The sequence below is a fragment of the Amblyomma mixtum genome, chromosome 6, assembly GCF_055824585.1.
Source record: "Amblyomma mixtum isolate Tamu chromosome 6, ASM5582458v1, whole genome shotgun sequence".
NCBI lineage: Eukaryota > Metazoa > Arthropoda > Arachnida > Ixodida > Ixodidae > Amblyomma > Amblyomma mixtum.
In genome coordinates this window covers 80,450,608-80,466,970 of record NC_143017.1, presented here as the reverse complement: position 1 = coordinate 80,466,970, position 16,363 = coordinate 80,450,608, and the positions used below count along the sequence as shown (strand labels likewise).

Below are 16,363 nucleotides of genomic sequence, written 5' to 3'. Positions count from 1 at the left end.
AGCATACATCAAGGACAATCACTGAATAAATTTACAGCTAATTCGCTCTCTGCTAACCCAACACATTCGCTCCACAGCATCTTTTCACTGGCTTTCGTTTCGCTGCCTTCTCACGCAATTGCATGCCTGCCCATATGAGCAGTACCGATGCTGAAGCGGGGCATTAGCAGAATTGTCTTCACTTTGGTGTAGGACGACTTTACCATGACAAACAACGGCACGTTCACCAGAACACCTTTTTTCTCCATCTCTACTCCAGCAATGACTCGAGACGGCAGAAAGTGGCTGGTGGCCGCGGCCGCGCTAATTGCGTACACCTACAGCCAAAGCGCCGTCCAAAAGTGCGACTACGGTGAGAACTAATAACTTTCCACACACGACTTTAGGCAATGGGTCAGTGGAGGGTAGGAAGAAAACTAGCACTAAGGTGCGCAAACCTTGTTGTAATAGTGTTTTATTTTTTCTAGCAAGTCTACCTGCTTCATTGAAATAAGGAAGCTGAAAGACGTCATGAACACGTTCATTACTACTGTGCATATTTTTCAGACAAGCAAGAATTGAAACAGCTCATTCACTGCGCGAAAAGGCACTTCGACAGCATGGTAAGAACTGCGTTCAGATTCATGTTAAGCTAAAGCATTTCAGTCTGAGTGGTGTCGTGTCTTTATGCTTCAAGGTGTCCGCACGATTTCAGAACTTCATTTATAGATTTTTAATCCTCACCTTTACCATATATGTTACTGGTATTCTTAATTTTGTTCAACATGAAGCCATACATCTCTCAACGCTTTCATTGAGATCTAGTCATCCATAAAATAAATTTCTCCGTTCCAAATTCCTGGGGATACCAATGGTAAAGTGTGCACCTCCGAGGATGAAAGCTAACAGCGCATTAACGTAAATGTATTTTTTTGTTTACTCCTGCATGAGACCATTGTTACAATCATCCTTGTTACTTACATTTAGGACATACAACACCATAATCGCAAGTTTCAGAGTGTGTTTAAATTTTCCAGCGTCAGAACTTGTGACCGACATTGTCTAAAATGCTTCTGAATAAACGGCCGGTCGGGACGGCGCTGCATTTGGTATAGCAAAAAGAAATATGATTTCAACTGCCGAACTTCAATCCAAATTAAAAGCGGAGGTGTAAACTAAGTCAATCCCTCAAAATGAAGCAGACAAAAAGTTGGGCTTTCCTTCTTAAGAACGAAACGCGTTAAGAAAATTCATGGAAGCGTGCATCACCCTATTTTTTGAAAAAAAAAAAAATAGCTGTAGTACCGGTTATATATTTTTTGCACTATTTCTCATTGTGGCTCAGAGGTTTAGTAGCGTTTGTCCTTGCGGTGGGGAAGTAGTACGTGTAAATAATAGTTAACTGTGTAGACTAGGTCACGCTTAGCTATGCACGCAGCAATATCTTAAAACCAAAATGACCCTTCCTATTACCATTCTCTCAGGCTACCTCTAACAAAGAAGCATAATCTGCACCGACACCAACGCTCACCTCAGTTGCAGCCAAATGAACAAACTGCCCGCACGACTATTCGCAATCCTTGTTGTTGAGAGCGGATTTATAACAGCAGCAAAATAAAGCGCGCCTAATCATTTTGATTTCCAGATTCTGAGGAATGTTTCGATTAAGGAGACGCAGAAGATTATTCACGATGTGCTGAGACGTGAGAACGTTACCAGCGGCTGTCGAGATCCTCATGTGGTGAGTCAGTGCAGGCGCTCGCACAGTCTTTAGTTACAGGCAGCGTCATCGCCTACGCGCCTCATCGTTGGTGCGTGAACAATGGTCCAAAGTTAGGCTGTTTGTGCTTGCCTAAGCAACGCTCTTCGCCATGAAGAACGCCTTATTTTAGGGGTTTAGATTAATTCCGACCACGAGGTCATAATTAATGCTAGGTGTAACGTTAAGCGACCGCAAGCGGACTGAGTAAGAGACTATGTCTGTTTAGGGCAGGTAGTGACCGCTGATCCGGATCATGAGAGGGAAATAACTAGAAAAATAAGAATGGGGTGGAGCGCATATGGCAGGTTCTCTCAGATCATGAATGGCAGTTTGCCAATATCCCTCAAGTATACAACAGCTGTATCTTACCGGTACTCACCTATGGGGCAGAACCGTGGAGGCTAGCAAAGAGGGTTCAGCTTAAGTTAAAGAGAACGGAGCGAGGAAAATGATAGGTGTAACGTTAAGAGATCGGAAGAGGGCGGAGGGGGTGAGGGAACAAACGCGGGTTAATGACATCCTAGTTGAAATCAAGAGGAAGTGGGCTTGGGCAGGGTATGTAATGCGAAGGCAAGATAACCGCCGGTCCTTAAAGATAACGGAGTTGATTCCAAGGAAGGCAAGAGTAGCAGGGGGAGGCAGAAAGTTAGGTGGGTGGATGAGATTAAGAAGTTTGTGGTGATACGCTGGCTGCAGCTGTCAAAGGACAGCGTTAATTCGAGAAGCATGGGAGAGACCTTTGCACTGCAGTGTGCGTAATCAAGCTGATGATGATGATGATGAGATTAATTCCGACCGCTTACTAGAAGATCAGCGTACTGGTGCTCTGCACTTCGCTTCCTTAGGAATGCAGCCGCGGTGGTCAAGAATGAGCATTTGCGCAATAGTCGAACTCGTGACTTTCTGCTCAGCAACCGGACGCTGCGGCGTATGCCACGAAAAAGAGTCGAGTACTCAGACGCATATGTTTCTCCAGTGCCTATTTATAAAGTGGTGCAAAAGACTTGTAGTAGATCAGAAAACTGTAACAACGAACAAGACTCTATGCGTGCTTTATAATGGGCGTCGCACTGGTTTGAATGAACAAGCTCAGTGTTTGATAAGGCGGAGGTGCAGATGACTCGCCAGCTTTCGTTCAAGCAGGAAGTTTCCTTTGGCCAAATAGCAGTGTTGCGAGAACAAAAAACGTTCAAGAAAACAGTGTATAACGTTAAGAAAAAGCTTTAGATGGGCGAGTGCCATGTTTGGTACGCTTCACGTGGAATGACATGTTAAAGTAGCTTTTGTCATACCCGCTGTGAGAGCGCACTGATTTCTATACCAGACAATACAATGTTCAGGAAAGCTTGGTTTATGAATTTGCAGTCTATAAAACGGATGAATTCAAAAAGCGTTGAAGTTGCTTACGTGAGGTAAGTATTTTTTGGATTGCTGTAAATTCAAGGCTACCTCCTGTGTTGAAGCGGGCCGCTGGGCTGAGGTGCCGCTTAACTGGCATTCGACATTTTCCTCCATTTCATCAATGTGGGAATGATCGGTTCCTGTATGTTAGTTTCACGGGGGTCACATAGCTCGAAGAATCTAGTGGAGTGGGACTGCAGTCCCGTGGCGATATGACATAAGATTCCTCAATTCATTCCTCATCACGGTAATTTCATCAGAACCGATCCTTTGTTTCCATTGCAGCTTAGTAATGAGTGACAGCATAAGGTAGCGTTAAAATATTGCTGCTTCGGAAAGATAAATTACGGAGCAGTTTAGACTCGACTTGCTCTGTTATACTGTACAACTAGACTGTTATTTTTCTCATGCAGATAGCAGCAATTCAAATGAAGGTGTTTCTCAGCTTCACAACTAACAAGGTGCGTTTCTTACCATTCCTAAACTGAGCGTTTATTTTTTAGAAAGTTGGCAGGAGTGTCTCGGTTGGAGTACAGTGAAGTGCTCGTCGCTTCTGTGCTTGGTAGAAGCCTGTTTTCTGCAGTGGAAGTTTTCGCGAATTTCTCAAGGAGTTCCATGGAGCAGTTCCTTGGCTCCAGGTTTCAGTGCCTTAGCAAAAACAGGTCGTCTCTGCATTCTACGCACACGTAAACCGCTTTTGGGCTGTTTACGTGAGGCGAGCCAATTACGGATCATATCTTTTTTGAGAAATTTCAATTCTATCTGCATCACCAAGACGTGGACGGGGGTCATTCTACACATGACATATTGAGATGGAGAAAGACACGAATATTACGTGAGCGTACATAGAGAACGAAGATATATAATGCACGAAATACATGCCCTTTGGTAACGAAGTGCAATTAGTTTAGACGAAAAGAATTAGCGCTGTAAGTACGATGCGCTACACAAGGAGAAATGCACGTTAACGTGGGAATAACGCATAACTTTAACGCTTTTTCAGTACCAACTACCCCAGCTTACAGTGCTTTTAAGAAAAACATGGTTCTGTATGTCGTACACAAGCACAAACAGCTACGCACAATCACTCATGCAGGCAAGTTCACACGCAGGTGTGCCCGAACACGTAACAGTTTTTTCATGAGCTATGTTTCTTGTTTTTGCTGAAAGCATTCTATCATTCGTGCGCATCGAAAACAAAGCGTCAATGAAGGCCTTTTCTTTGTTTGTGTCAAGCCGCCTAGTGTTCTGTTCTTGTGATTTGTTGGAAGATTATGCCAGTAGGGATAGGGCACAGCGTCTGACTCAGGGGAAAATGCACAGAGATCAGAGAAACCTCACTGGCATTCTTTCCGGCGGCTGTTATTTTGGAAGCTCATTCCATCGAACCTTTATTTTAAAACAACCAACAGCCACGGAGAGCAATGACGTGAATCAGATGAAGGAAATGATATCGGCCTCCTACGTGAAGTAGAAAATAGCACCAGTTTTCAATTCATCATCATCTTGTGCGGCTAGCCACTGTTCTTACGACGCTACTGTCAGCGGCCAGGTCAACTGATTTTCTAGGATGATTGTTTGGACATTGTGGGACTGGTGAGGTCCTTGAATTGAACGCTGGTGGACGCAAGACAGTTCGCACATCACATCTGGGTTCGGTTCTGCTTGATCAAGATGTAGGGAGTGCAAACCACTTGTGTTCTGCGTTTGGGGGCTAGAACCTCAACCGCTCGTGGGAGACCAGTGGTGATGGAAGAGAGGATGTTGAGCTTTTTCCTCCTTATGGTATGCTCTTCCACTCATGTTTTGTTCTAGCGTTTTTGTTGTTCTCTATTGGGAAGGAGTCTTAGGAGACGTAGAGGTGGTGGCCCAGGGCTTCTGGTTCGCCGCCGAGGTTGAGTTGGAAATCTACCTTTGGGCTTTCACGGGCAGTTATCAGGGGTCATCCTGTTCATGGAACCTGTCCTTCTGGGGCCCAATCTCTACTGCACAAGGATAAAGATGGGTTTCTCCTTGAGCAGGAGGCTTCACACCTGTTCAATACAGTATGAAATGGTTGACTTGTGAGCCCGGGAAACGAGCCGTTTGAGGGCTTCATGATCGTCGCTGAAGGTGTAGCCTGTTTATGCGTGGCTGCACTGTGGATATAGCCGCTCTGGCAAGGGCCGCCCGACTGGACGCCCTCCGGGTAACAGCAGTGTCTGCAAATATCATGCACGTGTCTCCGTCACATTGTAATGTGCCCTCCATGTCGATGTCTGTCAACTGGCGGTTGTCTTGAACTGCAGGTACATTTCGTTCCAGGTACTTGGTACCTTCGCCCTGGGTGACTGTGAGAAGTAGCTTCATTTCTGCGACTCTAAACTCCTATCAGGAAGCAGAGATTCGATTGAGCTCTGACAAGTGCCGGTCTGTGGCACCATATAACTCTGAGAGGAGTTTTATATATTGTGTTGCTGTCGAATCGTAAATTGGAGCCCCACGCGCCTTAGCTTGTCGCTGACTACTGCGACGATTAGACTTCTTGCAACCCGCAGTCTCGCATTGGGTCTTACGCGTGTAACAAGTGTAACAAGTGTAACGCGTGTAACGAAGAGATGACTTGTCTCTGTCTTGTCCTGTGCTTTCCTCTCTTCGTCCTGCGTCGTTTTACGCGGTTGCAATATGCACTCCATTGTCTTACGCATGTTTCGGCTGCCCAAACCTTTTATATCTAGCTTACTGCGTTTTCGTCGACTTTCTGAATATGCGCTACCAATGACTACTTGGCTCCTGCAGTAATGTATCCCGTACTACTGCCAACGCCTGCCATTGTGCAGTGAATAATGCGATGGTGTCGAGCTGCCGCTAAAGTTGGCCGATTATTCTTTTGTGCCCTATTGCCGACTGCTCCCAAAAGCGTGCGCTATGGTAGGCGACAGCACTGCGTTGTTTTGCGGAAGGCCGGTAATGTCACTTCAGTTTCACGCATAAAAAAGATACTGAGCAGCCGACTCTCGAAAATTCAGATCCCATTTGTGGGCTCGAAACCCTCGACACTTCCTAGAATGCTGGTGTATTTTTGTGAGAAATTGGCGCAATTACTTTTGAGTGGATGGAGGCCTGCCAGGGGAGGATTTAAAATGACTTTTAATTAACGAGAAAATTTCAGTGCTGAAAACGATAAAAATGGGAATTTTCTCAAAAACTTCCGAGAAGTGTACACCGAAAATATGGCGGCCCCGGGGGCAGTCTTTCCAGGCGGAGCTGTGCCGATGCGAGTGGCGGCGACTTCTTCTCTTAGGCACGGAGCCGTTGAGAGATGTGATCGCTATCGAAGCCGAACCTCTTTTGTTCTGCTGGAATCTGCCTAGCCGGCGACTCCAAGAAAAGCCAAGAGGGGGCCACCATGAGGCCTGACACGTGCTTCTGCATGCGACTGAATCTGGTGCTTCTCGCGGCTCTCGTGTAGTTACGCGGCTCACTGAAAACCTTGTAACAGGGTTGGAAAATCTTTCCCTCTGACAGCGTTCGTTGAGCGCGTTTTCTGTTACCTGTATCAGTACCCTAATGCATCAGAAGCCCCAATAAACGCGAACGGGCATGTGCAGCCATGCACCTCCGCTCGCATTTACTGGTGCTTATGCGCTTAATAAGGTATTCGAAGCTGCAAATGAAAGATGAGACACAATGGGAGGAAACTTGTTTTAGTGCTGACCCGTTCGCTTCTACTGAATTTCATGGCACGCACACTCGCACTGCGTATAGAGCTTCAATTAGACTCTAGAGTGCGGCTATGTGTCCAAGACTCTCAGTCGTTATCCGCGTGGCTACGTGTGGCTAAGACTGTTCAAATGTCTATAAAAGAGTGGCTAAGTGTCTCTAGCCTGTGCGTTTCTAGCTTTTATCCTTGTTTTTTCTGAAAAACCTGCAGTGCTAGCCCGTGAACACGATGGTGTCTATAGTTTATGCTCATGCTTCCGTAGAGAAAATAAGTTTGTTTGCAGAAAAGTTAGGCCTTTTCTTAGATATCTGCTATTTTCCTTCTTGTTTTTGTTGTACCGGTGCTGACGTTCAGTTGCAGCACATTTGAAAGCGACGCCCAGCCTTCTATTTTGTTCTAATATCCTCTTAACTTTTACAATCACGCAGCGAAATTCGGACTTGAAGGTGAGTGACTTATGGGCTTATTGCTCGAGTGTTCTGTAGATTTTATAGCGAAAATGTTGTGAGGGAAAAAAAATCAGGCCAAGTAACGGTTACACTCTAAGTATGTTAAAAATAAAGAGGCCCCGACCAAAAAGGTGTAGTCAAAATGACAGACGCTTCGGCTTCCACACGGAAGCCTTGTTCACTGAAGGAAAAAATTTCCAACAAAGAGCTTAAGTACGCTGCACTAATCGCCGCAGGCATCTAGCGTACGCGGGCGGCAGATTACCGATGTTACGATTCAGCGTGTGATCTGTTGTCTGTAAAAACAAGGACTCCAGATATTGGCGTGACGTCCAGTTTTTCTCACGGCGGATAACTGCGGCCTCTTCCCAAGCGATACTGTGCTTCGTGCTTTCGGCATGGTCAGCAAGTGCGTTGGAAGCCACCTTCTTGTTTCTGACGTCATTCTTGTGATCTTTCAGCCGTCTCTCGAAGTTTCCGCTTTCCCCTATGTAGGAATAATCGCAGTCTGAGCAGGGCATTTTATAAATTACGCCTTCCGTGTGGAAGCCGAAACGTCTGTCATTTTGACGACACCTTTTTGGTCGGTGCCTCTTTATTTTTAACATGTGTTCACCCGACCAGACGAGATTTCGTCAAACCTTGGATTTCAACACTAAGTATATATGTCCGTAAGAATATTTTTCCGCCGTCTAGGTTTAGCAAGTTGTGGCCCTACATGCGAATTCCAGTTCTGCACAATTCGTACACTTCCGCATAACAAGTAGTTTTGCCTGGGTGCCAACTGGTAACTATGACTAAACTGGTGCTTCGGTTTTAAATACCTGGTTAGATAAATAGAAACATGTCACAGTTACAAAAATCAATAATATGCGTGAAGCCGTGTTCTAATTTAATTTAGAAAGTTATATGCTGAACAGTGTTCCATGTACACGTTTATCTGGAGCATTGTTCTTCATAGCGCACTTGCTGTCGGTGCTCAAGTACTTTGTTTAAAGCCCTGCTGAATAGCTGAACAAAAACGCAAGCGTCGTCAGGTAGGCAGCCGTTTTCTTTTTGCCACGTGTGAAATATTTTCGTGTTTTTGCCAAATGAGCTATCATACCTGACTCTGAAAAGAACGAGAAAAAAAACTTCATTTTTTTATATAAAGAAACGCATTCTACAGTGGCTACCGGGCCCAATGCTCACACCCCTCCTCCTACCCCAACCCCCCCTCTCCCGCCTTCTCTTTACCCCAAGACAATATTAATTCTCTTTCCAAGCCAACGCGTGAATGCGGTAGTGTTCGGTTTCGTCCGGTGTGGACGTTCTTTGCGCCTGACAAAGTAGTGGTTAAGGACCGCAAGTTGGGTTTATCAGTGCAGATTCACATTTTTCTTGTTTCCTTCTTCCTGTTCACGCTGGTTTTATTTTTAAATCGGGTTCCTGGGGAGGTTCCCTTACTCAGCTCTCGGCGTAAAGAAAAAGAAATTATATAATGTTGACAAAAGCTTTGCGTTTCCTTTCAGATGCTGCGAAAGGGAATCAAAAAGGGCAAGACTATGCTGCAATTTTCCGTGAGTATACGGTGCGGCCTTGGCCTTTTTTAGAGCGAAAGTCTACTGATTCAGTTCTTTAAGGTCATGTCGGCATGGAAAACGACCTTGATAGGCAGTGAAGCGCTAAATGAAAATAATAAAACAAAAATGAAAACAATAATACAGTAATAAATTACATATAATAAAAACAAAAAAGAAACATCGTAAATGAAAGTAAAGAAGTGCAGAAATAATTTCGGAAAGAAATTTGTAAAGAATCGCAGAAAGAATTGCAGAAAGAATTTTGTAATCAATTGCAGGTAGAATTGCAGATAAGCAGCTTAAGGTTCGGCGCATTTGCGACGAACCTGCGTCAATTTTTTTTGCTAGACTGTAGGTAAGGGCAAACTTATTCTGACTCCTCTGCCCGTCGATGCCCTTTTAATTTCAAGCCATTTCGTGTCGTTAATATAATTATTGGTTCTTATTTTCTTTTGATATCTTGAACAAACCAGACTTCCCTCCAATGTAGAACGCTTCCGTACGACCGTTTATTCATCCTCTCTCACCAGTCACTACCGAATACAAACATCACTATCAGAGCGCTTATGAAGGTATCTGTGCTCTCTATTGAGCAGACGAGTGCCTCGTGTGATGAGGGTGCACAGCCATTTGTGCAAGTGGAAGCTCTCTCGCATTCTTTTCTTGAGACTGCTGCTGGTTGGAATGTTTGCCTTCGAGTGTTGTTGCTGTTGATTAAAATGATGTGTTCATAACCGCACTACCTGATGCGCTACAATCCTATAGCAACATCTCTTCACGTCGCTATTGCCCATGCACGCCCTCCCCTCTCTATTGTTTCGCTTTCAGGCCCTTTGGGTGTGCGATAAGATAAGTAAGATAATATCGCTGGATCCGCAGGGCGCACGGGCCTAATCTGCAGGCAGCTAGTCGCCTTGACGTCTGGCTTGATATACCTGAATACTTCAAGTTCTCAGATCCAAGCGTGACACGATGTACAATTTTGCATCGGATATGGCGAGCTTGGCTTGTCGCAACACATTTTAAGGAAACATTTTTACGAAATATTAATCACGGAAAAACGCATACGCACTGTAAAAGCTGCTTTTGCTTCTGTATGCTATATATATCAGGTGGTTTTGCCAAAGCACCTGTAGCTCCCTGAGCACCCCACCAGTCTTGGCAAAAAATGTCTCTGATCTGAAATGTGGTAAGTAGCCAACAAGATAAGTACCGTTCCGGCTCACTGCGCTACTGAGTAGTATGAATCGAATGGTCTACAAGCGCATTGCATGTTTCCTAGAAAGCCGGAATGAGTATCCTCGAGAGATGAATGGGTTTTGCCAAAACAGTTTTGCGATTGGCAATCTGATCGCCCTCGTTTAGTCACCTTGGCAATCTGATAGCCCTCGATTAGTCACTTGAAGAAGACCTTCATGCTGGATGCATCCAGACCGCTGTTTTCCTTGATATCAAGGCCTCTTTTGACTCTATTTTTCACCATGCCGGTCTCAGAGCCTAGGGCAATCTTGGTCTCGGAGGGAAGCTGTGCAAGTGAATTGAAAGCTATTTAAAACCTTCAAATTTTTAGCAGTACACCAAATAGCCCAACGCTGTTTCGGGCAGTGGAAAAGGGCATCATACCTCAGGGAGCTGTGTTCAGCCCTCTCCTAATCAATATTATCCAAAAACACTAGCAAGCAACCTACCACGAGGAATCATCACCATCATCATGATCAGCCTGAGTACGCCCAATGCATTGTAAAGGTCTCTCCCATGTCTCTCGAATTACCCTGTCCTTGGCCATTTGCGGCCACCGCATCCCTGCAAACTTCTTAATCTCATCCACCCACCTAACTTTCTGCCGCCCCTTGCTACGCTTGCCTTCTCTTGGAAATCGACTCCGTTACTCTTAAGGACCAGCGGTTACCTTGCCTTCGTATTACATGCCCTGCCTAAGCCCACTTCTTCCTCTTGGTTTCAACTAGGATGTCATTACCCCTTGTTTATTCTCTCACCCACTCCTCCCGCTTCCGATCTCTTAATGTTACACCTATCATTTTCTTTCCATAGCTCGCTGCGTTGTCCTTAACTTAAGCTGAACCCTCTTTGTTAGCCTCCACGTTTCTGCCCCATAGGTGAATACCGGTAAGGTACAGCTGTTGTATACTTTTCTCTTGAGGGGTATTGGTAAACTGCCATTCATGATCCGAGGGAACCTGTCATATGCGCTCCACTCCATTCTTATTCTTCTAGTTATTTCCCTCTCACGATCCAGATCAGCAGTCACTACCTGCCCTAAATAGACATATTCTCTTACTACTTCGAGCACTTCGCCACCAGTTGCGAACTGCTCACTATTTATGCAGATGATATCTGTATCTGAAGCTTGCCACGCTCGCGCTAAGTCATCCAGCGACGTCTACAAATGGGATTACCCCCTGCATGTACTTGGCTCTCCGAGGTCTCCGGCTCTCGCCAGAAAAGTGTGTTTTCATGGAATTTACAAAGAAAACAATGACCATATATCCGCACCTCCTTGATGGCCGGGTTCTAACTTGGGTATGGTCCCAGCGATTCCTTGGTATTGTGATCGACGGAAATTTCTTGGCGTCTCCGATTTAAAAACTCCGTGAGAGGATTTCCGTAACATCAGAAATTATCAGGCTTATGGCAGGAAGACGATGGGGTAGTAACTGTCCTTGAATGGTGCTGCTTCAAAAACCTATGTTTAAGGAACATTATGATATTGTTTACTGGTATTTTAGAGAAGTCCATGGAATCCACGCAGGACAACTGCCTGCGGATTTGTCTTGGCATTCCAAAGGGATCCTTTGCCTGGGCGACAGTAGCGGAAGGAGAATTTTTCCCGCTAGATGTCATCACCTCCCAGGAAACTATGCGTGCCCATCTACAGCATGTACTAATCCAAGGAAAGAAACACTTCCTACACCATGTCCACATAACCCACAGTAACTCTGGCTTCGGCCAAGCTGTGCAACTCCTGTACCTTCCTGCTATTATATTACTCAGCCTCAGAAACGACTGACTTCAGCCTTTTCTCACTGGACATTCTCGACTAAAAAGAACAAACTGTTTATATCAGGCGCGGAAACGAAGAGCCGCATAACACTGGCTGCGCTACTGCAAGCTTTCGAAGAGTATTGACAGGACACTCACATCTTCACCGATAAATGAACTTCTTTGCAGACCTCCTCCTGTGGACTTTATGCGCCCTCAACAAGCAAAATGCTTTCTTATCGCCTGCAGCTGAAGATATCCTCCATGATAGCAGAGCTTCACGTAGTTAAAGGATCTGTCTCCTTTATTCTGTGGCAGAGCCCTGGCTGATGAGTGTCATTCACAGGCTCCAAAGCAGCGCTACAAACCCTCCCCAACCTGGTGAAGAAAACCAGTCACCATCCAGTTTCTCAGAACACTACACATCTTGTACATCACTTGGCTACTGCCGCAGGCAACTATACGTGTAACATTTAAACGGATACCAGCTCACTGAGGCATTAAAGCCAGAGAAAAAGGGGATTAAGCGGCCCGCAAATGTGTACGGCATCAGAAGTGCAAGAGGATTTTCTTAACAAAATCGATGCACTCCAATTGGTCGAAGGATATGCTTATAAAGTAAAGAATCTGCTTTGGAAGTCACCGTCACATCATTACCCATTGCTTCACTCAATCTACCCAGATCTCAGATGTTGACTACCACCCAATCTTCCTCGCTATCTGGGAACTGTTTATAATCATATCCGTCTGAACGCCACATTTAAGAATAGCTTGCGGCAGCACTTACAAATGAACCACCCACACTTTGACAACTGCGGCTCAATAGAAACAATACAACATATTATGTTTGAATGTTCACCGTATGCCGACGAGCGTCCGTTTCATGAACACTGCAGGGAGTAAGTCATAAAGGTGCCTCTAACAGCGGGCTGTGTGCTAGGTTGCTTATCCTGGTTTACGCAGCCTGCAAATGCGATGAACTTTGATTTGACTTCTTAGATGAGTGTTGCCGACTCGACAAGCCCTGATATCTCCGCTAATATTACCCTTAAGTGCTTTTCATTCTTCATGCCGTGAACTTTGTTATTCCTTTCGTAGGACATTGAACTTCATCGCCTAATATCTCCTCAAGTTTCACCTTTGTGCACTTTGTGTGTTCACCTTTGGCAGTGAACTTCACCATTCCATTTGTAGGACATTGCTCTTGAACTAATATCTCGTAGCATTACTCTTTGATAGAACTCGGCCCAAATTCACTCCCCATTTTTTCTTTTCATTAAAATTTTTATTTTTCCTCTTTAACTTATTAATTTCATGGGTTTGCGCAGCTCTCTCCTTCCGTCTGTGTTTCCCTAATTTCCTTCCTGACGCAGAGTAGCATGTCAGCCATTATTTCACGCAGGACAAAATGACTGCTCCTGAATAAAGGGTTTCTCTCTCTGTCTCACCTTTAGCGCCGAGACAGTGAAAGTGTGCGGTCTGCGTTCTTACTCGTGTGTTTCGTCCAAGCATTTCACCGAAATGTTTCCTGCAATTTTTTATCCCTTTTATTTCATTATCAAGGCCTCTTCTAGTTTACCAGCGCAACTATGAAGGAGTTGCATTTTGCATTTCGTTTTAATTCAGTTTCGCCCTCCGGTATTGGTCACTCCGCTCGGTGACGTAGGCCCTCGATACAAGAGTTGCAGGCGTAAGAAAAATTGTTGAGAACGAAGACATCACGACAACAAAGAAGAGCCAGTTAATGCAAAGGGCGTTGCTGATGATTCCGTAGTGAAATTTAGCTTAGACTTTGATGTGATCTACATCCTCATCCTATGTTCTGGTTTTGTGAGATAAGTGAATGAATGTTCTTGTGTGTAACTTATAAGAAGGGCGTAATTTCACGGGTAAAAAGCAGATTTTAAGAAAAATTAGCTACTGTCTTCGCAAGGTTACAAATTTATACACATTGAAATTAGCTCAGTGAACTTAGATTTTGCGATGTTACCCTGTTTACGCTGGTTCCAGCGCTCCTCGATGACTGTAAAGCCTGGTTTTAATTGTAGCAAAACTGACGTCGTGGACACGACTCGGCACTTAAATCTGAATGGAAGCGAAGAGCTCCGCTTTATTCACAGATCACCTACGTTTACGTTTGTAGGCAGTATGCCAACAGGCAACGCTTGGGCCGTAAGAAAGCGCTCTTAGCGGCATCTCGTGTTGTCCAGTGTGCGCGCAGCATTTTAAAACATGCTCCTCGGATGACAGAGTGCTTGGGAAAGGTTGGAGTGATTGCAGCTTAGTCTTGTCGTAATTCACTGCACAAACTGTGTATACTTTCAGGACTGCTTCACACATCTCTACGAGTGACCTGAAATGAATGTCAGAACAATACGACAGATTTTTCAAGATCCAGAGCAGCGCAAGCAAGTCGCGTAAAAAGCTTGACATGATAGTCGCCGACCGATTAAAGCATTCTGAACACAAGCAAGCCCATAAAAAAAAAATAAAGCTGGGATATTATTCTGCACAGCAAAGCGCCACTCGTTTTTTTTTTCTAGAGGTGATGCGGAGATCAGCCATTACGTGTTCTTATGACGCGTAGTGGTTGTCTGAAATGCAATGCTCTTTTTCTGTGCTAGTCTCACCATCACCGTCAGCATCACCGACTTGCTCACCATCACCGTCCACACCCCGGTTTGTGTCGCCAGGCCGCAGCAACGCAGTGGCTCTTCGCAAAGGTCCCTCAGCCCTCGCAAGGGAAACTAAAGAAAGCAACTTTTGAAGGTTAGGTTGTTCACCAGTGAAACGACGAAGATCCCCAACCGACCACGCCACATCAAAATGCCGCGCCCACCACGCCAACGCCGCACACAAACATGAGCTCGACCACGACGTGACCGGACTTCAGAATGGTGCCGCTACCGAGAAAAGCCCCGACGACACGCCCTACCCACGATTCACATTACCCGAAGAAGCCGTGACCCGAAGCCGAGAGAGACGTGCAACGCAACACCCATCACATCCGACTTAGAAGTGGCTATCGAGGGCTGCAAAATTGTCGCTGTAGTAGACACAGGAGCCGATTATTCGGTGATGAATGGAACATTCGCCACGTAACTGGGGAACGTTATGGCCCTTTGGGACCGCCACAAATTCGCACCGCAGGAGTCTGCCTCATTACTCCATCGGGACACCGCAAAGCATGAATGAATCTCAAGGGACATACCTATCCTGCGACCTTCGTAGTGCTGCAACTATGTTCCCACGATGCCATATTGGGCATGGATTTTCTAAATCAGTATCAATCGATCATCGACCTTCGGTCCAAACTCATCACACTTTCGATGGACGAAGACAGCCTTTTGAATGACGACCAAAGAGCGTCATGTTGCCTTGAGTGTCCATGATGAATAAGTGAGCGTGCCACCCTGATAAAGCGTAATGGTCACCGTAGGTGCCACGGATGCCAAGAACATGGAATCTCTCAATGAGGGCAACACGGAGATGTTTCTAGAGCGAGGAATCGGCATTGCAAGAGGCATCGGAAATTTTCGCAACTGTGAAGCTGAAGTGCTGCTGAAGAACTTCAGCGAAGACTACCGGCACGTTAGCAGAGGAACGACGATTGCTTTCTTCGACGAACTATCCGACACTCACGACGCCTTCGCCCTCTCGGATTGAGTCCCAGAATATTCACCCAAGGAAATCACAAGCACGTCTTCGACATGAACCCAGCCGTGCCCCGGAATAGGCCAGACCGGATACGCAATCTACTCCAAAGGTACAGCGAGTCTTCTCGTCATTGTCGAAGGTCCGACAAACGCAGGTTGCCAAACATCGCATTGTAACTCACCAGCACGCCCAACCTCACCGCCAAACTCCCTACCGTGTGTCGTTGTGAGAACGAAAAACCATTCGGGACCAAGTTAAAGAAATGCTTCGCGACGACGTCATCCAGCCATCGAGGAGCCCCTGGGCGACACCGGTTGTCCTCGTGAGGAAGAAAGACGGTGTACTTCGATTCTGCGTCGATTACTGCCGCTCGACCAACATAATGAACAAGGATGGCTCCTCCTCCACCGCATCGACGACGCATTGGACCGGCTGTGCAACGCCAAGTACTTCTCATCAATGGACCTCAAGAGCGGCTACTGGCAAATAGAGGTCGACGAAGGAGATCGTGAGAAGACCGCTTTCTTCCCTCCAGACAGCGTCTTCGAGGGCAAGGTGATCATATTTGGTCACTGTTCGCACCAGCGACGCTTGAGTGAGTAATGGATACGGGTCTTGCAGACCTGAAGTGGAAAGTTTGTCGAGAATATTTGGGTGGTGTCGTCTTCGCCTAGAACTTCGATGACACCTAATAAAGCTTCGAGCTGTACTGGGGCCAATCAAGTCGTCCGGTACTTGATTCTAGGCCACATAGTGAGCAAGGAGAGAGTACGGCCAGACCCGCAGAACACAGCTACTACTGCACACTTTCCACCGGCGGCCGATAAGGAAGCTCTGCGTAGATTGCTCG

At 45.8% G+C, this 16,363-nt stretch overlaps 1 protein-coding gene across 1 annotated transcript; it reads left to right on the top strand.

The window, feature by feature from the left end:
- The first annotated feature begins 261 nt into the window (after window positions 1–261).
- Window positions 262–14,607, top strand: LOC149339508 (uncharacterized). The gene is made up of 7 exons (XM_089550938.1): window positions 262–352; window positions 547–602; window positions 1,625–1,720; window positions 3,556–3,603; window positions 7,274–7,291; window positions 8,806–8,864; window positions 14,481–14,607. Exons 1-7 carry the CDS (start codon window positions 262–264, stop codon window positions 14,605–14,607), a joined length of 495 nt encoding a protein of 164 aa, XP_089407064.1.
- The last annotated feature ends 1,756 nt before the right edge of the window (window positions 14,608–16,363 follow it).